Source organism: the organism of the source record quoted next, unplaced genomic scaffold (assembly GCF_019419815.1).
Source record: "Pyrus x bretschneideri cultivar Hongxiangsu unplaced genomic scaffold, Pyrus_bretschneideri_v1 Contig64, whole genome shotgun sequence".
In the NCBI taxonomy this organism is placed as follows: domain Eukaryota; kingdom Viridiplantae; phylum Streptophyta; class Magnoliopsida; order Rosales; family Rosaceae; genus Pyrus; species Pyrus x bretschneideri.
The window spans coordinates 1,746,544-1,773,464 of NW_025999803.1; the positions used below are offsets into that span (position 1 = coordinate 1,746,544).

The following is a 26,921-nucleotide window of genomic DNA, read 5'->3' on the forward strand; positions in this document are numbered from 1 at the left end:
ACTTCGGTTCTCGTACTTAAGCTATTTGATCTCCTGCTTAAGACTCTCCACCTCCGCCATCAAGGATTCAACCTGACGGGAGCGAGCAAGAAGGCGTTGGCCCATGTTGGACACAGAGCCAGCGCACTGAACACTCAGAGCCAGGGATTCTTGAACGGCCAACTCATCGGACCGTCCTGAAAGCAGCTGACTGTCTTTGGGAGTGAGGAGGTTCCGAGCTACTATCGTAGCCGTTGTTGCATCCGTCATCACAGAGTCCTCACCTGTAAGAGGGCCATGAGAAGATAAGAAAGACGGGCACCATACCTTACCCTGACGAGGCGCGACCGGATCACTGCTTAGACTCAAATCTAAGCAAATGTTCGATGGGTTAGATGAGCTGGCCATTTTTCAAGAAGTTAAAAGAGAAGGATGGAGTAAAATTTCGACGGGCCGGAGATGATTTTTGGGCAATCTTCAAAGTGTGCATGATAAAGGTGATCGATCACCTCTATTAAAGGAGAGGCATTCACCGATTCAGAAATGAAGAGGCCACTCTTCAAAGCCGGATTTTCCGGCGTAAAGATCGCCAGCTCTTCAGACGCAATCCCGGCTTTTCAGAAAGCGTGTGTAACTTTGTCAAAAGCTCCCAGCTTTTCAGAAGACGCGTGGAAGGCGAGAAATCAGCTGCACACTTTTGCCGACAAGCGTGGGAGACAAAGCCGAAAGCTCCCGACTTTTCAGAAAGCGCGTGCCACTTTGTCAAAAGCTCCCGGCTTTTCAGAAAACGCGTGGAAGACATTGCCGCATCCGCACTGCCATTTGCCATTACAATTCCTATATACATCAACATTCATGGCAAGGCATACACCCACAAACGCATAACTTTCCTTCTCGGCTGAAAATGTAAGCTGCAACCAACCCGCACAAACATGCTCAGTTTTCTCCTTCTCTTGAGAACACATTGTCAACCATGGATGTATCCCCCAAAGAAGATACCAAATGCCTGGAGTACAAAGGAGGCAAGAGGAAACGGTGGATCGAAGCATGTGGATTCATTCGCTGCCTCTTCGAAAGCAAAGGTATCTCATATCATCAAGGGCGAAAGCAAAGGTATCTCATATCATGCTCTTTCCCTGTCTTTTCCTTTGTCCTTGATATTACCTACATGGCAAAGTGAAAGAAGCAATCAGCCGGCACTTGGAGTCTACCTGGACTCTATTCCCTGGTTGCTTACCTAGCGTTGCTCTCGAGTAGTCATCTTCAACGGTTGATACACTTCCAGAGAAGGGACCACTTCTGCAAAGGGGAGCAAGTAAGGCAAAGGAAAATGATACATTGAAGCATGAGGAGACAAGCATATGCTAAGCTATCCTCTAACCCTCTTCAATACGAATTGGAGAGATTGAACAAAGAAACAGATAAAAGGAGTAAGCTCAGACCTTCGGGGGAGACCAAAAGAATCCTGCTGCCCAGTTCAAGAGTAGCACAAAGGAAAATCAACGATCGGAGGAAACCAAAAGAATCTCCAGCTCAGTTCAAGAGTAGCCTGTGGAAAAACTCAAGATGAAGCCTCACTGCAATCACCAAGGAGAAGATGGAATTTACACTCCATAACCAGATTTGCATCCCTAAACTCTTCTCTTTGTTAGATACATTCTGCCATATTTAGTATGTTTAGTTGCTGTTTATGTGTTTACTTTTGTTTTGGTGTGTTTTAAACATTGAGGACAATGTTTGATTGAAGTGTGGGGGGGTAACTAAAGTGTTTTGATGCAAATTCGGAGGGTTTTATCCACCATAACTTCAAATGTTGTTTCTTGCTGTTTTTAAGTGTGTTTAGTGTGTTTTGACTTAAAAATTCGAAAATCACATAAAATTTTGAAAAACATGTTTTGAAAAGCCTAAAAAGAGTGTTTTGAGTCGTTTTTGTGTCGTAGGTCACCTTCCAACACAATGATAAGGATTTGGTTTCTAATTGCATGACTGTTAAAAAGAGTTATAAACATAGAGAAAAGTTTGATTTACTCTTGGTATATGCTTGGTTATGGTTATAATGTATGACTTCACATGCAATCATAAAAGAAAAATTCGTTTTTGTTACATGCCTGAAGGAAGGAACTCAAACAAACGCTACAACCCTGAGAGACTTGAGCCTATAACGTTCTTTGGAGAGTATAATCTGTGATTTCTTGTTTTCTAAAGTCGTTGCATGATCTCATTATTCTTTGCTTGGTTACTACTTAAAGGGCGTTTCATCATATAGTTCCAAATGCTAGAACTCATGCCCATTTCATTCAAAGCATATTATTGATTTGCATAACATATATCAAGATGAAGTTGTGTAGTTGCCACCATAGCCAAATAGCCTCACTTCCCATATTTCGTATATGTTGTAAGTTTTACCCCCGTTGAGTTTTGTTTAGCCTTTATTCTTTGTTAACCCACATTATCCTCACCTAGCCTAGTTTAGGACAATCCACACCATTGTTCTTAAAAGATAGTGAGCATGACTTAAATGAATTCCTTTTGAGTTACATTATGCAAGAAAATGAGTGTGGGGGAAGGAATGCTTGTTCTTAAGTATGTTTGAGATTCAAAAGAAAAGAAAAACAGAAAAGAAAAGAAAGAAAGAAAGAAAAAAGAGCTTGAAAAAAATGAAAGAATGAGTGATTGAAGAAAGGGTTCAAAACACCAATTCTGACCGTAAATTGTCTAAATTCTCCCTTTTTGTTCAAAAGTTGAGTTTTCATTCAAAAGTGAATTCTAAGTTGATTCAAGTGCTTTGCTCACTATTTCTTTAAGAACCTTTGTTTTCCATATCCCTTCTTTGTTATCCACACGCCCCGAACCCCATTACAACCCGTGACTTCAATCTTGAGTGTTATGTGTTTCAATTTGTGGAGTTTGAACTTGGTATGAGCATATGGTGTCACTGGTTCTCGCATCTAAGTTGTAGCATTCCATTCATGAGATCATATCTAAACATGCTTATTAACTCCAGAAATTGCTCTCTTTGTGATATATATATGTGAGTGTTCGTTTTCATTAATCTTCTCACATATGACTAGATTAGGGTGTGTAGTTAGAAAATCTGAGTGAAAATCGAGTGCATATCTTGTAAGGAATTGAGCAAATTCTCTAAGGCATGTTACTACATTCAAAACATGGTTTTAAATGCTTAATTGTGAAATAGTATGTGGTGACTATGATTAAGAATGTACTTAAGTGTGAAGATGACTAAAATCTGTGAGAATGATGATTTTTAACATGTCATGTGCATTGGAAATCCCTAAGACGGTTGTTGGAAGGTTTAGGTTGTGTTTTACGTGTTTAGTGTCGTTTTGTTTATTTGTTTTTATTCTGTTTTGCTCGAGGACTAGCAAAAGTTAAGTGTGGGGGAGTTTGATAGGAGCATATTTAGGCGACTTACTTAGCTTGTTTTCGTGCATCTATGTTGTTAATTCATAGTTGTTTTAGTAGTTTAAGCCATTTTCGTGTGTTTTTAGGTTCATATGGCTAAGGAAGCAAAAAGATGCATTTTGGAGCATTTTGGAGCAAAATTGGGCTTGGAATGGATAGCATATGATTGGAGCCAAAGTGTTGGACGAATTTGAAGGCCTTGTATTCACTTTGGACATAAAACAAAGGGCCTAGCCCATTCTCTCTTAAACCAACCCCAAGGCCATGCATTTCCTTCCAATTCCAAAACCCACAATCACTTCAAAAGCCATGCAAATCCATATTCAACACCCTAAACTACAACCATGCATCATTACACAATGATGAGGATTTGGTTTTTAATTGCATGACTGTGAAGAAGAGTTATAAACATGGAGAAAAGTTTGATATACTCTTGGTATATGCTTGGTTATCGTTATAATGTATGACTTCACATGCAATCCTAAAAAGAAAAATTAGTTTTTGTAACATGCTTGAAGGAAGGAACTCAAACAAACATTACAACCCTGAGAAACTTGAGCTTTAAACATTCTTTGGAGAGTATTAATCTGTGATTCTTGTTTTCAAACTCGTTGCATGATCTCATTATTCTTGCTTGGTTGCTAATTAGAAGGCATTTCATCATTTAGTTCCAAATGCTATAACTTGCATCCATTCCAGTCAAAGCATGATTGCATAATATATATCAAGATGAAGTGTGTAGTGAAGCCATCAACCAAACAGCCAACCCATGCACTATATATTTATTGTAGGTCATAACCCCCATTGAGCCATTGTTAGCCTTTGTTCTTTGTTTACCCATATCATCCCCACCTAGCCTAGATTAGGACCACCCATACCCTTGTTCTTGAAGCATAGTAAGCATGACTTAGAGGGAATCCTTTCGAATATGCAAAACAACTAGTGTGGGGGAATTTGTGTGTGTGTGTTGTTATGCCACGAAAAGAAATAAGGCATGAAAAAAAAAAATATTCGTGGAAAAAGAAAAAGTTGTGAAAAGAAAGAAAAAGAGGATGAAATAAGTGAAAATAAACTCACATATTTCTGGTAGTTAAAGAAAGGGTCCAAAACGTTGAATTTGGCCCTAAGAGTTGTGTGAATTTTCCCCTCCTGTGTCTAAGTGAGTTTCTGCTATCATAAGTGGTTCTAAGTGTAAAATTTCATTACTTTGCTTGCTATTGCTTAAAGAACGTTTGTTATCCTTACCTTTCATTGTTAGCCAATCACCCTTACCCCGTTACAATCCTTATGCTTCAATCTTGATCATTATATTGTCAATAATGTGGAGTTTGGAATTGATGTAAGCATATGGTGTCCCTGGTTCTCGCATCTAATTGGCAGCATTCCTTTCATGAGATCTTATTCATATACATTCCATAAAAGTGCTTTCCTTGTTATAAACATATGTGAGTGTTCGTTTTCATGTTTACATCAATCTTCTCACATATGACTAGATTAGGGTGTGTAGTTAGAAAATCTGAGGGAAAATTGAGTGCATATCTTATAAGGAATTGAGCAAATTCTCTAAGGCATGTTACTACATTCAAAACATGCTTTTAAATGCTTAATTGTGAACTAGTATGTGGTGACTATGATTAAGAATGTACTTAAGTGTGAAGATGACTAAAATCTGTGGAGATAATGAATTTTTAACATGTCATGTGCATTGAAAATCCCTGAGACCATTGTTGGAAGGTTTAGGTTTTGTTTTGTTTTTCTGTTTTGCTCGAGGACTAGCAAAAGCTAAGTGTGGGGGAATTTGATAGGAGCATATTTATGCGACTTAATTGGCTTGTTCTCGTGCATTTACATTGTGTTTCTTTAGTTACTTTAGTCCTTTATGCCATTTTCGTGTGTTTCTAGGTTCATATGGCTAAGGAAGCAAAAAGGTGCATTTTGGAGCATTTTGGAGCAAAATTGGGCTTAGAATGGATAGCTTATGCTTGGAGCCAAAGTGTTGGACGAAATTGAAGCCTTGTATGCACTTTAGGACATAAAACAAAGGGCCTAGCCCAATCAAACAAAGCCTTAGAACCAGCAAAACCATCCATTCCAGCATCCACAAGCCCTTGCCGTGCATCCCATTTGCATTTCCAGCTTCCCACTTCATCATTACACCACATTCTCTTCCATATTCCCTCTTTAATCCACATGCATTCATCATCATTCACCCTAGCTTTAATTCACATGCAAACACATTCATTTCCAACACCAAACATCACCTTGCCGTGCATCCCATTCCATTTTCCAGCTTTTATCCTTCATTGCAGCCACACTTCCACATGCATTCCCTCTTTAATCATTCTTTTCCTAGCTGTTTTTCCATCATTATTTCAGCCACATGCACTCTCAATTATAAGAGCCACATGTATTCTTAAACAATCAGCCACATATTCTCCCATTCCTCCTATAAAAACCCATGCATTCACACAAACAAGAACCAACAACAACAAAAACACATCCTGAAACCATTGCCGTGCCTCCCCATTCCATTTCCAGCATTCTTCCCTTCCATTTCCACCACTCCCCATCCCTCCAAAACACTACCCAACCATTCCCCACTCCATTCCACATACAAACACCAACCCAAAACCTATCCTTAGACCTTGTGCCGCAACAAAGAGGAGGAGAAGGGCCTAAACGTTCATACAATTCAAGTTTGAGTTGTTGGAATTTTTAGGTGTTTCTTTTCCTTGATTTCAAGGGTTAAATTTACATATCTTTGTTTTGTACGTATGAGGAACTAAACCCCCCATTAGCTAGGGGGTGATTCGAAACCATGTTTATGCTTGCAATATGAATTGATTACCTTTGGTTGGAATTTCATGAGTTGTGGATTCAATTTGTTTAACTATTTGATTGATAACTTATTTATGTACGTTTATTGAGAGTGCACGCTTAATTTTCATGCATGAATATGACGCTAGAATATAAGTGAGTTTCACCTAATAGTTATGAACTTATATTCACAAGTAGTGGAGGTTGCTTATAAACAATCGCGTTAAATGAATTCTTGGCACTAGTTTCATGCTCATCATAGTAACGAATGCCTCGTCAACACTTATAGTTTTCATGATGCTTAATGATTCTTGTTTGTATCTCTATTATGCAATTCATGTAGGGAACTTGTGGGGAATGCTTTGGGTTGTCGCATGCAATCATCCAATTCATTAACTTAAGGAAAACTTGACGGTTAATTTAAGCGGACCTAATTAACCCGGGGTGTTGAGTTTCATAATTCATCGAAAGACGAACCGAAAATCATCTTGTATGCAAGTGTAACATGTGTGGAGAAGAACCTTCTAGCTAGCATTCATCCATATTTTCATCACATTCATATTTACATTTTGCCCTTAATTACAATCTGTGCATTTTAGTCTAATTTCGTCAAAACCTCAATCCCCCCCCCCCATATTTTGTTTAATCTTAATCTATCTTATTTTGTGTTTTTAAGTCTTTGGAGTCTTGTGGACTTATTTTGAGTTTTCGTTAAGTGAATTAAGTGTTTAAAGATTAGTTTTATTTATTTGAGTCAAGTGTTTAGCACCCCTAGTTAATCCCTGGTTAGAACGATCCCTACTTACATCATTACTACAATTGTCACAAATAGGGTTTAATTTGTGTGCGTATAATTATTGCATCAACTAGGCAGACAATAGGTGTCCCGTTTACTACCTAAACTTTTATCCTCTTCCTATATACTATTATCGAAACATTTTTTTTAGTTGTCAACAAGTGTATGTTGCATTATATAACAAATGAAGGCATGAATTTCATGACATTGCAGATCAATTGTGTTCTTCAAGAATTCAAGATTCCAGACAAGCTGCAGTTTAAGCAGTTTATTTCCCAAATCAAAACTAGAACCAATGTAAGTATATTTTTTTAGCAAAAATGTTAAATAGGTTGCAGAACTAGTCCTTAACATCTATTATCAACGCTTATTTTCTCTTTTCAGAAAACCATGTTTGAACTTATTGCAATAAGGATGCATTAGAAACTAAATATAGCTGGATATATTTCTGACCTAATGGATGGTCTCAGGTTTGGACTGGAATTTTGATGTGATCCGTCTTTTGGTCTAACCTTGCACATTCTAGAATTTCTAGTGGTCTAGTCCTGCCTCTTTGAAGCACACTTTCAAAAGATTTTTGCAATGGCATTTAATGTCAACTATATTACTTTTCTTGTTGTTGATAGTGCATGATGAAATTAAGGTAATTAGCAATATGGGGAGTAGCCCTAAGACCATATAAGCCCATAGCTAAGCCAATCCCTCACCGATGTGGGACAAATTGTCCACACATCATCAACTCTCAACACGCCCCTGCACATGTGGCCGATTTTCAAGCCTACACGTGAACAACAACTGAGTTACGCTTGAGCACGTATAGCTCTTGGGCTTTCACACGAGCGACAACCCACTCTGATACCATGATGAAATTGGAGTTCCAAAAGAAAACCTCGCAAACTTTGAGAAATGAAAAGTGTCACACTTAATCGATGGGTGACAAAACATGGGAAATAGTTTTGACAAAACAACTTCGGATGGATGGGCTAGCCTTTGGTGCCAAAGTTGTTGATCCTTGGAATAGCTTGATTCAACTTGAAAGGCCTTTGACAAATGAGGCTTCATGCAAAAACAATAAAGTCCATTTAGATAGAATCCTTCACCCACTAGTAGAAAAACATGTTTGCACGACCGAATTTTGCGCGACGGATAAAATTTTGTCACGCAAAGTATGTTTGCGCGACCAAAAACACAAAACGTCGCGCAAAAGGCATTTGCGCGACGAAACTTTGCGCGACTAAAAACACAAAACGTCACGCAAAAGGCATCAGCTCCTGCGTCGCGCAAAGGTGTTTTGCGCAGCGCCATCTTTAGTCGCTCAAAGTTTCGTGGCGCAAATGCCTTTTGCGCGACGTTTTGTACGTCGCGCAAGATCTTGGCACCAAACAAAGAATACTTTACCCTTTTTTTGCCAACTTTGCGTGACGTAGGCTTAAGGACTGTAGCTGTAAAAAAAATCATCAAAATCGGAGTTAATATAACCGTTAAATTGTGATTTTTCGTTATAACCGACGAAATTTTTTGTCCTGTTACTTGATCTCTGAATGTTTGTTTTTTGCGATTTTTGGCGTATGCGATCTCGAAATATATATAAACAAGTTTGACGGTTGGATCATTGAATCTAATTTCGTACCCCCATCAAATTCAATGGTATATGTATTTAGTAAGTAGCTAGATTTTAATTTATTTATTTTGTACTACGCCGCGCAAAGTCTCTTTTTATTATTTTTTTTATTTTTTTCCCTTTTCCTTTTCTTTTAGGGTTCTTGCATTGCCTTTTTCTTTTGAGGTATCCACTTGTGTAAATATTTTAAATTGACGATCAAATCAGTTCATTATATTCATGTAGGGTTAAAGACTGTAGCTGTAAAAAATCATCAAAATCGGAGTTAAAATAACCGTTAAATCGTGATTTTTCGCTTATAACCGTCGAAAAGTTTTGTGCCATTATTTGATCTTTACACGTTTTTTTTTTGCGATTTTTGGCGTATGCGATCTTAAAGCATATACAAACAAGTTTGACAGTTGGATCGTTGAAACTAGTTTCATAAAATGCGTATCCCATCAAAACATTAGATTCACTAACACTTGGAGTATATTTATACTTTCATCAAGTATAACATAAGATTTTGTGGTATCCACTTGTATGGGATCTCCAAGTATATACAAACAAGTTTGATGGTTGGATTTTTGAAATTAGTTTGGTACAATGCATTTCATATCAAATTCAATGGTATATGTATTTACTAAGTAGATTTTAATTTATTTATTTTGTACTTATAAGCAAAACGGGTAAAAAAAAAAAACAAAAAGGGGACTTTGCGCGACCTAGGTACTACTGAGTTGCGCAAAACAGGCTTGCTCGACCTAGTTGTACCTACGTCGCGCAAAGTCCTTTTTTTTATTTTTTGGCCTTTTCCTTTTCTTTTGGGGTTCTTGCATTGCCTTTTTCTTTTGTGGTATCCACTTGTGTAAATGTTTTAAATTGACGATCGAATCAGTTCATTGTATTCATATAGGGTTAAACAATGTAGCTGTAAAAAATCATCAAAATCGGAGTTAATATAACCGTTAAATCGTAATTTTTCGTTTGTAGCCGTCGAAAAGGTTTGTCCCGTTGTTTAATCTCTACACGTTTGTTTTTTACAATTTTTGGCGTATGCGATCTCAAAGCATATACAAACAAGTTTGACGGTTGGATCGTTGAAACTAGTTTTGTACAATGCGTATCCCATCAAAACATTAGATTCACTAACACTTGGAATTTATTTAAACTTTCATTAAGTATAACATAATATTTTGTGGTATCCACTTGTGTAAATATTTTAAATGGACGATCGAATTAGTTTGTTGTATTCATATAGGGTCAATGAGTGTAGCTGTAAAAAATCAACAAAATCGGAGTTAATATAACCGTTTAATCATGATTTTTCGTTTATAGCCGTCGAAAAGGTTTGTCCCGTTGTTTGATCTCTACATGTTTGTTTTTTACAATTTTTGGCGTATGGGATCTCAAAGCATATACAAACAAATTTGACGGTTGGATCGTTGAAACTAGTTTCGTACAATGCGTATCCCATGAAAACATTAGATTCATTAGCACTTGGAGTTTATTTATACTTTCATTAAGTATAACATAATATTTTGTAGTATCCACTTTTGTAAATATTTTAAATTGAAGATCGAATCAGTTTGTTGTATTCATATAGGGTCAATGAGTGTAGTTGTAAAAAATCATCAAAATCGGAGTTAATATAACCGTTAAATCGTGATTTTTCATTTATAGCCGTCGAAATGGTTTGTCCCGTTGTTTGATCTCTACACGTTTGTTTTTTACAATTTTTGACGTATATGATCTCAAAGCATATACAAACAAGTTTGACGGTTGGATCTTTGAAACTAGTTTCGTACAATGCGTATCCCATGAAAACATTAGATTCACTAACACTTGAAGTTTATTTATACTTTCATTAAGTATAACATAATATTTTGTGGTATCCACTTTTGTAAATATTTTAAATTGAAGATCGAATCAGTTTGTTGTATTTATATAGGATCAATGAGTGTTGTTGTAAAACATCATCAAAATCAGAGTTAATATAACCGTTAAATCGTGATTTTTTGTTTATAGTCGTCGAAAAGGTTTGTCCTGTTACTTAATCTCTGCATGTTTTTTTTTTTTGCGATTTTTGGCCTATGGGATCTCCAAGTATATACAAACAAGTTTGACGGTTGGATTTTTGAAATTAGATTGGTACAATGCATTTCCTATCAAATTCAATGGTATATGTATTTACTAAGTAGATTTTAATTTATTTATTTTGTACTCATAAGCAAAACGGGTGGAAAAAAAAAAAAAAAAAAAAACAGAGGACTTTGGGCGACGTAGGTACAACTGCGTCGCGCAAAACAGGCTTGCGCGACGTAATTGTACCTACGTCGCGCAAAGTCCTCTGTTTTTTTTTTTTTTTGCCTTTTCCTTTTCTTTTGGGGTTCTTGCATTGCCTTTTTCTTTTGTGATATCCACTTGTGTAAATGTTTTAAATTGACGATCGAATCAGTTCATTGTATTCATATAAGGTTAAACAATGTAGCTGTAAAAAATCATCAAAATCGGAGTTAATATAACCGTTAAATCGTAATTTTTCGTTTATAGCCGTCGAAAAGGTTCGTCCCGTAGTTTGATCTCTACACGTTTGTTTTTTACAATTTTTGGCGTATGGGATCTCAAAGCATATACAAACAAGTTTGACGGTTGGATCGTTGAAACTAGTTTTGTACAATGCGTATCCCATCAAAACATTAGATTCACTAGCACTTGGAATTTATTTACACTTTTATTAAGTATAACATAATATTTTGTAGTATCCACTTGTGTAAATATTTTAAATTGACGATCGAATCAATTTGTTGTATTCATATAGGGTCAATGAGTGTTGTTGTAAAAACTCATCAAAATCGGAGTTAATATAACTGTTAAATCGTGATTTTTTGTTTATAGCCGTCGAAAAGGTTTGTCCCTTTACTTAATCTCTGCATGTTTGTTTTTTGTGATTTTTGGCGTATGGGATCTCCAAGTATATACAAACAAGTTTGAAGGTTGGATCATTGAAACTAATTTCGGGTAATGTGTTTCCTATCAAATTGAATGGTATATGTATTTACTAAGTAGATTTTCATTTATTTATTTTGTACTTATAAGCAAAACAGGTAAAAAAAAAAAAAAAAAAAAAAAGGGACTTTGCGCGACCTAGGTACTACTGCGTTACGCAAAACAGGCTTGCGCGACGTAATTGTACCTACGTCGCGCAAAGTCCTCTGTTTTTTTTTTTTTTTTGCCTTTTCCTTTTCTTTTGGGGTTCTTGCATTGCCTTTTTCTTTTGTGATATCCACTTGTGTAAATGTTTTAAATTGACGATCGAATCAGTTCATTGTATTCATATAAGGTTAAACAATGTAGCTGTAAAAAATCATCAAAATCGGAATTAATATAACCGTTAAATCATAATTTTTCGTTTATAGCCGTCGAAAAGGTTTGTCCCGTTGTTTGATCTCTACAGGTTTGTTTTTTACAATTTTTGGCGTATGGGATCTCAAAGCATATACAAACAAGTTTGACGGTTGGATCGTTGAAACTAGTTTTGTACAATGCGTATCCCATCAAAACATTAGATTCACTAACACTTGGAGTATATTTATACTTTCATCAAGTATAACATAAGATTTTGTGGTATCCACTTGTATGGGATCTCCAAGTATATACAAACAAGTTTGATGGTTGGATTTTTGAAATTAGTTTGGTACAATGCATTTCCTATCAAATTCAATGGTATATGTATTTACTAAGTAGATTTCAATTTATTTATTTTGTACTCATAAGCAAAACGGGTGGAAAAAAAAAAAAAAAAAAAAAACAGAGGACTTTGGGCGACGTAGGTACAACTACGTCGCGCAAAACAGGCTTGCGCGACGTAATTGTACCTACGTCGCGCAAAGTCCTCTGTTTTTTTTTTTTTTTTTGCCTTTTCCTTTTCTTTTGGGGTTCTTGCTTTGCCTTTTTTTTTGTGATATCCACTTGTGTAAATGTTTTAAATTGACGATCGAATCAGTTCATTGTATTCATATAAGGTTAAACAATGTAGCTGTAAAAAATCATCAAAATCGGAGTTAATATAACCGTTAAATCGTAATTTTTCGTTTATAGCCGTCGAAAAGGTTTGTCCCGTTGTTTGATCTCTACACGTTTTTTTTTTACAATTTTTGGCGTATGGGATCTCAAAGCATATACAAACAAATTTGACGGTTGGATCGTTGAAACTAGTTTTGTACAATGCGTATCCCATCAAAACATTAGATTCACTAGCACTTGGAATTTATTTATACTTTCATTAAGTATAACATAATATTTTGTAGTATCCACTTGTGTAAATATTTTAAATTGACGATCGAATCAGTTTGTTGTATTCATATAGGGTCAATGAGTGTTGTTGTAAAAACTCATCAAAATCGGAGTTAATATAACCGTTAAATCGTGATTTTTTGTTTATAGCCGTCGAAAAGGTTTGTCCCGTTACTTAATCTCTGCATGTTTGTTTTTTGTGATTTTTGGCGTATGGGATCTCCAAGTATATACAAACAAGTTTGACGGTTGGATCATTGAAACTAATTTCGGGTAATGTGTTTCCTATCATATTGAATGGTATATGTATTTACTAAGTAGATTTTAATTTATTTATTTTGTACTTATAAGCAAAACAGGTAAAAAAAAAAAAAAAAAAAAAGCGACTTTGCTCGACGTAGGTTTACCTAGGTCGCGCAAAGTCCCCTTTTTTTTTTTTTGGCCTTTTTCTTTTCTTTTGGGGTTCTTGCATTGCCTTTTTCTTTTGTGGTATCCACTTGTGTAAATGTTTTAAATTGACGATCGAATTAGTTCATTGTATTCATATAGGGTTAAACAGTGTAGCTGTAAAAAATCATCAAAATCAGAGTTAATATAACCGTTAAATCGTAATTTTTCGTTTATAGCCGTCGAAAAGGTTTGTCCCATTGTTTAATCTCTACACGTTTGTATTTTTACAATTTTTGGCGTATGCGATCTCAAAGCATATACAAACAAGTTTGACGGTTGGATCGTTGAAACTAGTTTTGTACCATGCGTATCCCATCAAAACATTAGATTCACTAACACTTGGAATTTATTTAAACTTTCATCAAGTATAATATAATATTTCGTGGCATCCACTTGTGTAAATATTTTAAATGGACGATCGAATCAGTTTGTTGTATTCATATAGGGTCAATGAGTGTAGCTGTAAAAAATCAACAAAATCGGAGTTAATATAACCGTTACATCATGATTTTTCGTTTATAGCCGTCGAAAAGGTTTGTCCCGTTATTTCATCTCTACACGTTTTTTTTTTGCGATTTTTGGCTTATGCGATCTCAATGCATATACAAACAAGTTTGACGGTTGATCGTTGAAACTACTTTTGTACAATGCGTATCCCATGAAAACATTAGATTCACTAACACTTGGAGTTCATTTATATTTTCATTAAGTATAACATAATGTTTTGTGGTATCCACTTTTGTAAATATTTTAAATTGAAAATCGAACCAGTTTGTTGTATTCATGTAGGGTCAATGAGTGTAGTTGTCAAAAATCATCAAAATCGAAGTTAATATAACCGTTAAATCATGATTTTTCGTTTATAGCCGTCGAAAAGGTTTGTCTTATTACTTAATCTCTGCATGTTTTTTTTTTTGTGATTTTTGGCGTATGGGATCTCTAAGTATATACAAACAAGTTTGACGGTTGGATCATTGAAACTAATTTCGGATAATGTGTTTCCTATCAAATTCAATGGTATATGTATTTACTAAGTAGATTTTAATTTATTTATTTTGTACTTATAAGCAAAACGGGTAAAAAAAAAAAAAAAAAAAGGGGACTTTGCGCGACCTAGGTACTATTGCGTCGCGCAAAACAGGCTTGCGCGACGTAGTTGTACCTAGGTCGCGCAAAGTCCCCTTTTTTTTTTTTTTGGCCGTTTTGTTTTCTTTTGGGGTTCTTGCATTGCCTTTTTCTTTTGTGGTATCCACTTGTGTAAATGTTTTAAATTGACGATCGAATCTGTTCATTGTATTCATATAGGGCTAAACAGTGTAGCTGTAAAAAATCATCAAAATCGGAGTTAATATAACCGTTAAATTGTAATTTTTCGTTTATAGCCGTCGAAAAGGTTTGTCCCGTTATTTGATATCTACACGTTTTTTTTTTGCGATTTTTGGCGTATGCGATCTCAATGCATATACAAACAAGTTTGACGGTTGGATCGTTGAAACTAGTTTTGTACAATGCGTATCCCATCAAAACATTAGATTCACTGACACTTGGAGTTTATTTATATTTTCATTAAGTATAACATAATATTTTGTGGTATCCACTTTTGTAAATATTTTAAATTGAAAATCGAACCAGTTTGTTGTATTCATGTAGGGTCAATGAGTGTAGTTGTCAAAAATCATCAAAATCGGAGTTAATATAACCGTTAAATCGTGATTTTTCGTTTATAGCCGTCGAAAAGGTTTGTCTCATTACTTAATCTCTGCATGTTTGTTTTTTGTGATTTTTGGCGTATGGGATCTCCAAGTATATACAAACAAGTTTGACGGTTGGATTATTGAAACTAATTTCGGATAATGTGTTTCCTATCAAATTGAATGGTATATGTATTTACTAAGTAGATTTTAATTTATTTATTTTGTACTTATAAGCAAAACGGGTAAAAAAAAAAAAAAAAAAAAAAAAAAAAAAAAAAAGAGGGACTTTGCGCGACCTAGGTTTAAGTGCGTCACGCAAACCTGTTTTGCGCGACGTAGGTATGCGTCGCGCAAGATTTGGCGCCAAACTATGGATGGTTTACCGCTTTTTTCCAACTTTGCGCGACGTAGGTATGCGTCGCGCAAGATTTGGCGCCAAACTATGGATGGTTTACCGCTTTTTTCCAACTTTGCGCGACGCAGGTTCACTACGTCGCGCAAAGTCAACACGAAAATATCCCTTTTTCTGTTTCTTTCCAGTGTTCTAACCCAAGTCAACACGGAAATGTTTTACCGCTGTCTCTGTTTCTTTCCAGTGTTCTAACCCAAGTCAACACGGAAATGTTTTACCGCTGTCTTCCTCACCTGCAGACCTCCATTCCTCACCTGAAGACCTCCATAGCCACCTGATCACACTCAGGTGATTTAAAAACATCTATGTTATTCATCCATTTTTTTTATATATATGATTGTATCGAAATTTTTGTTAATATTACCAAATATATTGAAAATTTTGATCTTTTTTGTTCTTATCATGCATATATGATTGAGGGTAAATACTCAGCTTGGTAAATTCCCAATATATTGAAAATTTTGATCTCCTATTGATGATGGCAGTGTAGCACAAAGGGACTCCTTCTCTAACGTGAGGGTAAATACTCAGTTTAGTGATCCCCCTGTTGTTGCACCTGCACTAGAAAACTCTAACGTATTATCTGAAGGCCAAATTAATGACTCTATCCTGAGAATTGAGAGGAAACGCAAGGTATACTTGTTCAGTTAACTTCATTATAGTATATTTTGTCAACCAAGGACTTAACTAGTTGCTTCTTGTAGGTGAAGAAGCGAGAATCGCTAAAGAAGTTGAAGCTCATGAGTTGCGGATCCGCAAGGAGCTGGAGAAACAAGAAATTCTGAGGAGAAAGGTTCTATTTTTAAGTCCTAAACAATTTTTTCTGAAGCATATATAGCAATTAATATGCTGATATTTTGATTTTTCTGTTTATAAAACAAGGAAATGGAAAAACGTGAGAGATGAAAAGAAAAGAGAGGTTGATGCGTGAGAGGCAACGCAAGGAAGAGAGATTAAAACGTGAGCAAAAACGTGAAATTGAACGAAGGGAAAACTTTTCATTTTATAGCCTAATACAAGCATACATGTCTTGTGCGAATCTACCAACAATGGAAATTAAAATGACGTTTACTTCAAATCATCATAAATTAAATTCATTTGAAAAAGTCTGATAAATTAAGGTGATTGCAAATAATGGGCTCTTTTGAGTTTGCGTAACTGAATTAAACAAAAAACAATAGCATGACATACTCAAGGCCCTAGAACACATAATGCACAGAAACAAATAAAACTAAGCAACCACTAAACAGCTAAAAGCTTATTCACAAAAGGCACAAATAATGGATATAAACATTATACGACTTACTTAAGCACTCTAAATCTACCCAGTCATAGCCTATACGGGATTTAAGGGTTTCAAAGTTTCTCGTCCTTTAGGCGTTCGCATCTTCACCAACAAGAAAATCACACATATGACAGATATTAGTGTCCCACAAGAAAATCTACCTGTCGAATACCATTACATGAACAAACAATCTGAATTAAACGAAATGATCACTGGACTACTGATAAATCAAAACTGACATTATAAAATAGCTGTCTAGTTCGATATATGAAACAAGAATGGTCGACAAACAGGACACTCTTTCGAAATTTATGAACAATCCCTTCATCTTTACAGTTTATAGCATATCATATCATGCCCTCTATGAAGATTTACGGAATCTATTAATGGTGCAAAGGAGCTTTTAATCCTCATGGATAGGAAATTTTTTAAATTACCAAAACAAAATAAATGCAAAAGCAATATTTTAAGGAAGATTGTAAAGATCTAAAATTTCGGTCAAGAGTTTGGTTTTCATTTTAACCTATTTTATACAGCTATATTATTTCCCCTGATCACATATGAACACCAATTTTTGAGCAACTAACTTCAGATTCCTTATACTTGTTATTGTGTACTTTTGCCTGCGTGCTATGCCCTTTTTTGGTCATGTTAGAGTTTTTTGGGATTGAATTTGTAACTGATCTTTATTAATTTTATCTATTTTATTTAGGTTTAGTAATTATTGGGATTTAATTTATTTGTATGCACAATTTTGTACGTCACGTACAAAATTGTTTTGTGTTGTACGAAATTAATACTACTTAATTTCGTACACTTTTGTCAAGAAAAGCTTAGTTTCCCATTTGAGAATTAGTTGGATTTCGTGTATGGATGCAAAAGCATGACTGCGGTCCAATTAATTCTTGAATTGTCCCATTTTATGGACAGTTTGGGAATGCATAGTTATGTGTTGTAGTGTGCGGTTCACGGATTAGGTTTCGATAGTGGAAATTTTGGTAACATTTCCTATTGTTCTTCGAGTACACGATGGATATTATGTATCTACGGCGTGCACTTGAAGAACTGTAAGGAGATGCTGCCGAAATTAGCCCACGTCGAAATTTAATCCATTGGAATCGTAAATTACGGCACATAACTATGCATTCCTAAATGGGATAGGGCCCTTACCAGAGGAATAAGGTGACAATACAGTAGTTGAAGTTGTTGTAACTCTTGTACTTTTATTGGGATTGCAGACAAAATGGACAAACAGTGGATACATAATCATAATAGATGTGATGTTGAGTACTTGGATGGAATAGAAGAGTTCACTAAATTCGCAATTAGACACAGCCGAGGTTCAACTCATATCCGATGTCCGTGTAGGAGGTGTAACAACTCAATGTGGGAGACATTCGAAAATGTTCGATTTCATTTAGTAAGAAATGGGATGATGGAGACCTATACTACTTGGTATCATCATGGAGAACGATTAGACCAAGCTTCGTCTTCATATGTGACACGAGTGGAGACTGTTGAATCTAATGTGGATCCTAGTGAACAAGTTATGAATATTGTAAATGATGTTTATCCATACGCCTCGAGCAACACCAATCAGGAAGGGGGAGATGAAGACCGTCCAACCATGGACATTGAGGCATTTAAAAACTATGAAAAACTATTGAAAAATGCCAACCAAGAATTATATCCGGGTTGCGAGAACTTTTCGGTGCTCACAGCAATTGTGGAGTTGATGCATGGCAAGATCAAGTTTCGTTTGTCAAACAAGTGTTTTGATTACTTTTTGGGAGTTATCAAGAGGATGCTGCCAAAGGAGAATTGTTTACCTGAAGATCATAAAAGTGCCCAAAAAATGTTGAAGGGTCTCGGAATGGGGTATGAAAAAATTCACGCATGCGTAAATAATTGTATATTGTTTTATAAGGAGAACAAACAGTTGGATAAATGCCCTATCTGCAATGAGCCGAGGTTTAAAATGACATCACAGAATAGAAAGACCAAGATTCCACAAAAAGTAATGCGTTATCTTCCATTGAAGCCTAGGTTGCAACGATTGTACATGTCGATGCATACGGCTACCGACATGAGACGGCATAAAGAAGGACGAGTAAATGACGATGTTATGAGGCATCCTGCAGATGGAGAGGCATGGAAAGAATTCGATCGGATGTACCCTGATTTTGCAGCTGACCCGCGCAACGTCAGATTGGGACTTGCCACCGATGGATTTAATCCGTTTGGGGTTTTAAACCAAATCCACAGCACTTGGCCGGTCGTCGTGTTTCCTTATAGTCTACAGCCTTGGAAGTGCATGAAAAAAGAATACATGATGTTGACTCTATTAATTAGCGAAGATCCAGGAAAGTCCATTGATGTTTATTTGCTGCCGTTGGTTGATGAGCTAAAAGATTTATGGGAAAACGGTGTTCGTACATACGATAAGTATACTGGGCAGATGTTCACCATGCGAGCGGCAGTTATGTGGACAGTAAACGATTTTCCAGCGTATGCAATGGTTTCTGGGTGGATGACTAAGGGTTATTTGGCATGTCCAATATGCAAGGAGAATGTAACATCGTCTTGGCATGCGAGAAAAGTTTGTTATCTTGGTCATCGTAGATGGCTCCCTTGGGACAACGAGTGGCGTCAGAATGATAAAGCCTTCCACAGCACAAAAGAGACTCGGTTAAGACCAAGAGAATGGTCTAGAGATGAGATTTTGGATCAGTTAAATCGTTTGGAATTTGGTAATTTCGGCAAAGGGGTTAATAAGCCCAGACCAAGTACACATTTGAACTGGACGCACAAGAGTATGTTATTTGAGCTCCCGTACTGGTCAAAGTTAAAATTGAGACACAACCTAGATGTTATGCATATTGAGAAAAATGTGTTTGATACTTTGGTGGGGACAATTCTAGACATTGAAGGAAGAACAAAAGACACAATCGAAGCTCGCCTTGATTTGGAACAAATGGGCATTAGGTCATCCTTGTGGATGCAGAGAGTCGGTGGTACATTGAAGAAATGCCATCCTTTTTTTACAGTTAAGCCGAATGGGAAGAAAGAGTTTTTCAACTTTATTTCTTCTGTAAAGTTTCCGGATGGGTATGCTTCCAATATTTCGCGTTGCGTGAACGTGAGGGGTTGTAAATTTTCAAACATGAAGAGTCATGACTGTCATGTGATACTCCAACGCCTTCTTCCGGTTGGTATTCGACACTTATTGCCTCTTGATGTGGTGAAACCAATCGTGTTATTGTCGAGATTTTTTTCGCAGTTGACTGCAAGGTGTTTGCGGAAGTCGGATGTTAGACAATTGCAGGACGACATTGTGAACGTCTTATGCAAATTCGAACATATATTTCCCCCAGCTTTCTTTACAAGTATGATTCACGTGATGATTCACTTGCCAGATGAGGCATTGCTTGCCGGACCAGTGAACTGTCGATGAATGTATCCAATTGAAAGGTACTTAATTAAGCTCATATATATATATATATATATTCATGATCAACGAATGCTTTGAATAATTTGTAGCAAACCTTTTATTTGTGCAGATATCTTGGTGAGTTGAAAAAGTGTGTTCGAAACAGGGCAAAGCCCGAAGGATCACTGGTGGAGGCATGGGTCGCATATGAGTCACTTACTTTTTGTGCAATGTATCTTCAAGATGTTGAGAGAACTTTCAATCGTCCTCAACGCAATAATGACGGTGGTGTCAGAAAAGAGAAACTGTCTGTTTTTGCCCAAATTGCGCGACCATTCGGCGATCCTGTTAAAGGCGAATCATTTACCAAAAATGACATGGAGGTAGCGCATTGGTTCATACTCAACAATTGTGACGAGGCTTTGTCATACCTTGAAGAGCATGAACGGTTGATGAAGCGGGAACATCCTTCACATTTATATGCCAAGAAGCACCGTGACTTGTTTCCTTCGTGGTTTTACACACATGTAAGTTGTATGTGGTTTGAGTTGAGCATATTTTCCAAATTGTTCATGCCTGTCTTTAAATTTGGTTACACTAACAAGTTAACTTTTTGTATATGTTATATTAGATGAACAAATTGAAGGAATTGAATTCACCCTCTTACGATGAAGAATTATATAACTTGGCGAGAGGACCACTTCACGTTGAATTGTTCTCGGGTTGTCATGTCAACGGGATCAAGTTCTTGGGGGCAACACGTGATGACAAGTTGTCTACTCAAAATAGTGGTGTCCATGTCCCGGGTGTGGGCGACAGTGAAGACATTGATTTTTATGGCAAACTAACTAGTGTAGTACAATTGCTTTACAAAAATAGGTGTCAAGTGATACTGTTTAAGTGTCTTTGGTTTGATACAAACCCACATAACCGAACAAGTGTTAAGCGAGATCATGGTTTACTATCAGTAAACACTACGAGACATTGGTACGATGAAGACCCTTACATTTTGGCAACTATGGCGAAACAAATATTCGATCTAGACGACCCTAAAGTCGGCAATGGTTGGAAAGTTGTTCAGAAGATTGATCGAAGAAGGCTATATGATATTCCAGAACTAGATCATGATGACAACGACGACAACGTCGCTGACCAACAGTTATCATCTTCGATAGAAATTGGTGAAGAAACACTCCGGGATACTAATATTGTCCAAGAACCGTTTGACGTACATGGAGTTCCCGAATTCGAAATATCAATTGACCTTGGTGATCTGCCTCAATACAATGCACCGGAAGAGGCAAACGAAGATGAGGATGAATGGGAATCCGGAAATGATAGTAGTGAGGATAGCGAGAGTTATTATTGTAGTTCGGATGAGGATTAATTTAAACTTGTAAAGGAAAAAGCAGGAGGCTAAAGGTTTAACACCGCTTCTCATCTACCACTACTAATATTCCCAACAAATCGTCTGATCGTCTCCGTTCTATAAAGATAAAGATATCATGTAAGTTGTATGTTTTATGTTAGCTTTCTTTTTGTTTTACTCTTAGTTGCATTTGATAATTGCATTATTTTGATGCTGAAATTTCAAAAAAACTGTGAATATTCCACTTGTGTAAGCATATGCTTTGGATAAATTTGAAGGGCAAGATTTCTTTGAAACTAGTTCTATGTTGATATACTCTTGGGAAAGTACTTAATTAGAAGTTCTAGCTAAAGGGAAGACATCTGATGTTTTGGCGAAGTTGTATCTGACTGTCAGCAGGAGATGCTTTTTCTTAATGAAAATGCCGCTATTAATGTAGAAGATCAATAGCCTATATTCTAGACGTTGCTTTTCATCTTATTGTCTTTTAAGGTTTCTCGTCATTTCATTTCCCTTATATGTCTTTGGCTTCTTTCCTTTCCTTTTGCCCAGTTTTCCGCTTTTGAGCTTTTTATCCAATAACTTTCGCGTATTTTTTTTTCTGCCTCAAAAATCATATTTTGTTTAAAGTTGAATTTTGTTGCTTAACAAATTGGCTAATTGGTAGCTAGAGGCAAAGTACACCACGTATTATGACAAATTTTCAATTGCATGATTGATTTTTTTTTTCTTCCTACATCAGGTTGTCATTGTTGCATTTTTGACATGGCTTGGATGGTTCAACCCTGGAGAATTTGGTCTTTTTCTGGAAAACTAGATACGAAAAGGCATGGATAAATTTCAGCTGGCATTACAATTCGGTATCGCAAGTATTAGTGGTTGCTTGCCTTTTTGCCATGGGACTAGCAACCCCTACGCTACGGTAGCAATGGTTGCAACAGGGAAGGGTGCTTGGCAAGGTGTTCTTATCATGGATGGAAATGCACTCAAAAAGGCTCATAAGGTAAGACCACCTTATCCTGGGAAACAAATTGCTTTTCAATTCAGAATATGGGTTTTCAACTTTTCATGCTTTTTATTTTCATGTTTTTTTGCTGGTGTAATCTGTTATCCTTTAGTGGGACAAAATTTTAAATTTTTTTAGGATGAAGATAATGCCTTTCTTTGCAGATTTGTATTTCCTTAATAGGCCTGGCACTATCTTTTTGTGTCCAGGCTTCCATTTTTAAGCATATTTTTGTTCAATCAAAGCGAAATATTGATAGTAGTTGCCACCCTATGGTTAACTTTTTTCCCTCCCTTTTTCCCTATTATAGGTAGAGGGACAGCCATCAACAATGCCAACAGTGGGACCTTGGCGGAAGGTAAACTTCATATTTTCTCCTATATTTTCTAGTTGTGAGTAAAGCTTTGTTTTGGAAACCAAGTTGCTAAAATCTCTTTTATGCTCTTTCAATTTTGTTTTCCTTTAAATAAAGCATTTTTGTCGCATGTCCAATTGCGTCCCCTGGTCCCCCTGCCAACACGTGTAAAAGCATTCTGTGAAGGGAATTGGTTTAGTACTCATTGCTAATCTGTGTTGCATCAGTACGAAAGCTTATATGATTTGCTTGTTTGGCGTTGCAGATGGTAACATCAAAAGATACCAATTTCATTGGATACACTTTTAAGAAATTCGATGTCCTTAAATCGCTTCAAAGTTCAGGTCTGCTTCTGGCATGAGAAAATGGATCATTTTTAATGTGGATTTCATTATACTTGTTCCTACTTACTTTTCCTTCCGAGGACGTCGAAAACCTGTTTTGTTTTGGTATTAGGAAAAGACAATTACTGATTAGATACTATCCATATGTCTGAGGGTGCAAGTGTAGTCTGTTTTCTCGTCTTTCCTTTTTTATGAAGTTGCTCTCCTCGTATTGGTCTGGTCATTTTGTATTATGACCTATGCTACCAACATAGTTTATGTTGATGTTCCGTAATATAACAAGTTATGCACTTCATTTCTGACCAGTGAAACGCTTTGCCTCCGTTCTGTCAACGTTTAGGCTCTTGACATAAAACTAAATGCAATCTATGTCATTGGGTATGAAGGACACCCTGCAAATTCATCGCACATATTAATCAACCATTTTGCAGGAAAAATATTTAATCAAACACAAAAACTCTTATTTTCTCTCGTTTCTTTTGTGTTTTTATGAGGAAATATTAGTCGAATAATGATCACCTTTTGTTAGGGCCTAAGCCCCTGCTCCCAACGACAAGCGAATCAAGCTTGAGATCTTGCACTGCATCACACAACTTCTCTCTTGGATCCCCCAAGAGAAAAGCAAATCGAGTGCTTTTGAAGCAACAAATCCACAATTCAAGCTGGGTAAAACAATTTGAACCATTTCAAGTAAATATTCAATCAAAGCAACTGATGCCTAGATAAAATCGATGCAAATTCAAAACTTGAAACAAATTAAACTAATTAAACAACATGCACAAACTTAAACGATCCCACATAACTCATAATGCGCCAAAAAAAATGCTGATTGACCCTAAATTCTAATTCAAATTATAACACTTACGAAATTGAAAAATATATATGTAAAAAAAAATTTATTGTGGGTTTTTATTAGAAAAATGTATTATTGTGGGGTTTATGTAAAAAAATTTTGAATTTGAAAAAAGTAAAGTCATATTTTCAGTAATTTTTATAATAATTGGAAAAAAAAATTACCTTGCGCGAAGCCTTAACATGACTGTCGCGCAAAAGCACTTTGCGCGACGTCAAATTGTATACCTACGTCGCGCAAGCTTTGATAATTTTGGCGGTCCAATAGTGAAAAATAGGCGCATTTTTTAAATTTTCCTAAATGTGTACCTCTTCCCTCTTTCCCTCTTTCCCATATAATTAATAGACCACTTAATTTCCCTATTTCCCTCCTTCCCGTAAAAAATCAGTTTCCCTGTTTCCCATAAAAACCCCAGTTTCCTGCCCTGTTTCCCTCCTTCCCGTAAAACCCCACTTAATTTCCCTGTTTCCCTGTAACTAGGTTTTCCCTCTTTCCCTCTTTATTTCCCTCTTTCCCTCCCGTATAAACCTCTTTCCCTCTTCCCTTTTTCCCTTTTTCTTTCCCTCTTTCCCTCCCGTATAAACCTCTTTCCTTCTTCCCTTTTTCCCTTTTTCTTTCCCTCTTTCCCTCTTTCCCTCTTTCCCATATATTGAATCCGAATTTGATTTTTAAGACTCATCTTTCTCCCTCTCGTTCGCAAGGCAGCGACGCCAAAACTCGAAGCTGACGCAAATTAAGTCCCAAAATCAAGGTGAGGGTTTCTGATTTTCGATGGGTTTTTGTTATTTAGGGTTTAGGCTCAAATTGCATGTTGGGTTTTTGTCAAATTGATTTTTTGGTGACAAACCAATTGATGTGTCCTTTAAACTGCTGCTTTTGCTCCAAATCTATAAACCAATATGTATTGAAATGAACTTTTTTTATTTGTCAAATGTGCTGACTTGATTTTCCGCCGACTAGAAATTGCTGCGCTGACCAATGACTACTAATTAGAAAGTGCTTTTGGGTTAAATTTCAAAAGACATGGGACACCTGACATGATAAACGGCATTTGAGCATTGTTGAAATGAATATGCAGTATTCTAATGTTTTTAGTCCAATGGGTTTTTGTCAATTTCCCCTGTTAGTTGGTTGGATGATGGATTGCAAAATGTTTGGCACTGCAATTTGGAATTTCCAATTCTTGTTCTGTTTTAATTTTTATAATAGTTTGATTAGTTTAACCATATCAGTAATTTAAGTTCTGCTTTTTAAATGGGTTAATGGGTTTCTTACTTTGCTTGATATCAAAATTCTTAACTACATAACTAGAACACCGAAAGTAAGACTTGAATTTGATTCTTCATCCCTTGTACCGAAAAATGACTTAAATTTTACCTTTTTCTGTAGATTAATGTCATCTGTAATAAGTTAAACTTATGTGCTTTAGCTTTTCGTTCTGATTCTTCATATTGGCGAAGATATTATTTCTTCTTTGTTGTCATCCTCTTTTTGTATTACCTTTTTCCTTGAAATAAAATGAAGTATCAACTCTAGGACAAGTAAAAGTTGGCCCTTGGCAGTGATATCTCTGGACAGTTGATAGGAGCATATTTATGCGACTTAATTGGCTTATTCTCGTGCATTTACGTTGTGTTTCTTTAGTTATTTTAGTCCTTTATGCCAATTTCGTGTGTTTCTAGGTTCATATGGCTAAGGAAGCAAAAAGGTGCATTTTGGAGCATTTTGGAGCAAAATTGGGCTTAGAATGGATAGCTTATGCTTGGAGCCAAAGTGTTGGACGAAATTGAAGCCTTGTATGCACTTTAGGACATAAAACAAAGGGCCTAGCCCAATCAAGCAATCCTTTGAGCCATGCAAAACCTCTAGCCCAATCAAACAATCCATCAAAGCCATGCAAAACCACCATTCACACACACTTCACACAAACAACAATCCATTGCCGTGCATCCTCTTCATTTCCAGCATTCCACACCATCATTGCAGCCACATTCTTCCATTCCCCTTCATCATTGCAGCCACCAATCATCCTAGTTGTCACTCACATGCTTTCCCAAGAAGCAATTCAGCCACATGCACCCAAACAAAGCCTTTGCCGTGCCTTCCCCTTCATTTCCAGCATTCCCCCTTTGCATTTCCAGCTTCCCACTTCATCATTGCACCACATTCTCCCTCTTTAATCCACATGCATTCATCATCATTCACCCTAGCTGCCACTCACATGCTTTCACATTCATTTCCAACAACAATCACTCCCTTGCCGTGCATCACACATCCAATTTCAGCACATCCATTCACTCTTCATGATGGCAGCCACATTCTCTCCTAGCTGTCATATTCCCTCTTTTAATCATTCATCCACCTATAAATAAGCATCCATTGCAGCCACAAAGGAGCATTCCCATACACACACCATTCCACATCTCCATTCACCACAGAAATTCTTCCATTCACACAACAACACAACAAAAAAACACAAAAACAGCAAGCTTTGCCGTGCATCCTTTTCATTTCCAGCATTCTCCCCTTCCATTTCACCACACCCCATCCCTCCAAAACACTACACAACCATTCCCCAATCCATTCCACATACAAACACATCCCAAAACCCGTGCTTAGACCTTGTGCCGCAACAAAGAGGAGGAGAAGAGTGCTTAAACGTTCATACAATTCAAGTTTGAGTTGTTGGAATTTTTAGGTGCTTTCCTCTCTTTGATTTCAATGGTTAAAATTATTTATCTTTGTTTTGTACATATGAGGAACTAAACCCCCCTTGGCTAGGGGGGGATTCGAAATACATGTTTATGCTTGC

The 26,921-nt window shown here is 36.5% G+C and overlaps 2 protein-coding genes and 1 long non-coding RNA gene across 4 annotated transcripts; all 3 read left to right on the plus strand.

Annotated features, from left to right (window-relative positions):
* Positions 1-15,687: 15,687 nt before the first annotated feature.
* On the plus strand, positions 15,688-20,206 carry LOC125472116. The gene is made up of 4 exons (XM_048573184.1): positions 15,688-15,755; positions 15,953-16,100; positions 16,172-16,260; positions 17,991-20,206. Exon 4 carries the CDS (start codon positions 17,996-17,998, stop codon positions 20,204-20,206), a length of 2,211 nt encoding a protein of 736 aa, XP_048429141.1. The 5' UTR covers positions 15,688-15,755; positions 15,953-16,100; positions 16,172-16,260; positions 17,991-17,995.
* Positions 20,207-20,359: 153 nt separating this feature from the next.
* LOC125472130 lies at positions 20,360-22,410 on the plus strand. Its single transcript, XM_048573217.1, has 3 exons — positions 20,360-20,709; positions 20,814-21,689; positions 22,294-22,410. Exons 1-2 carry the CDS (start codon positions 20,413-20,415, stop codon positions 21,567-21,569), a joined length of 1,053 nt encoding a protein of 350 aa, XP_048429174.1. The 5' UTR covers positions 20,360-20,412; the 3' UTR covers positions 21,570-21,689; positions 22,294-22,410.
* A 9-nt stretch (positions 22,411-22,419) lies between these two features.
* Positions 22,420-23,429, plus strand: LOC125472131. Of its 2 annotated transcripts, XR_007254059.1 has the most exons (3): positions 22,420-22,554; positions 22,868-22,915; positions 23,178-23,429. It is a non-coding gene; the product is annotated as an uncharacterized LOC125472131 (long non-coding RNA). The 2 variants fall into 2 exon arrangements; XR_007254060.1 differs by lacking the exon at positions 23,178-23,429 and having other exon boundaries at positions 22,868-23,007.
* Positions 23,430-26,921: the final 3,492 nt, after the last annotated feature.

What these genes read in the sequence shown, in the direction of transcription:
- LOC125472116 (XM_048573184.1), top strand. Translation starts at nt 17,996, where the DNA reads ATGGACAAACAGTGGATACATAATCATAATAGATGTGATGTTGAGTAC.
- LOC125472130 (XM_048573217.1), top strand. Translation starts at nt 20,413, where the DNA reads ATGTATCTTCAAGATGTTGAGAGAACTTTCAATCGTCCTCAACGCAAT. An exon ending in CTTCGTGGTTTTACACACAT is followed by an intron (nt 20,710 to 20,813) that starts GTAAGTTGTATG and finishes ATGTTATATTAG; the next exon opens with ATGAACAAATTGAAGGAATT.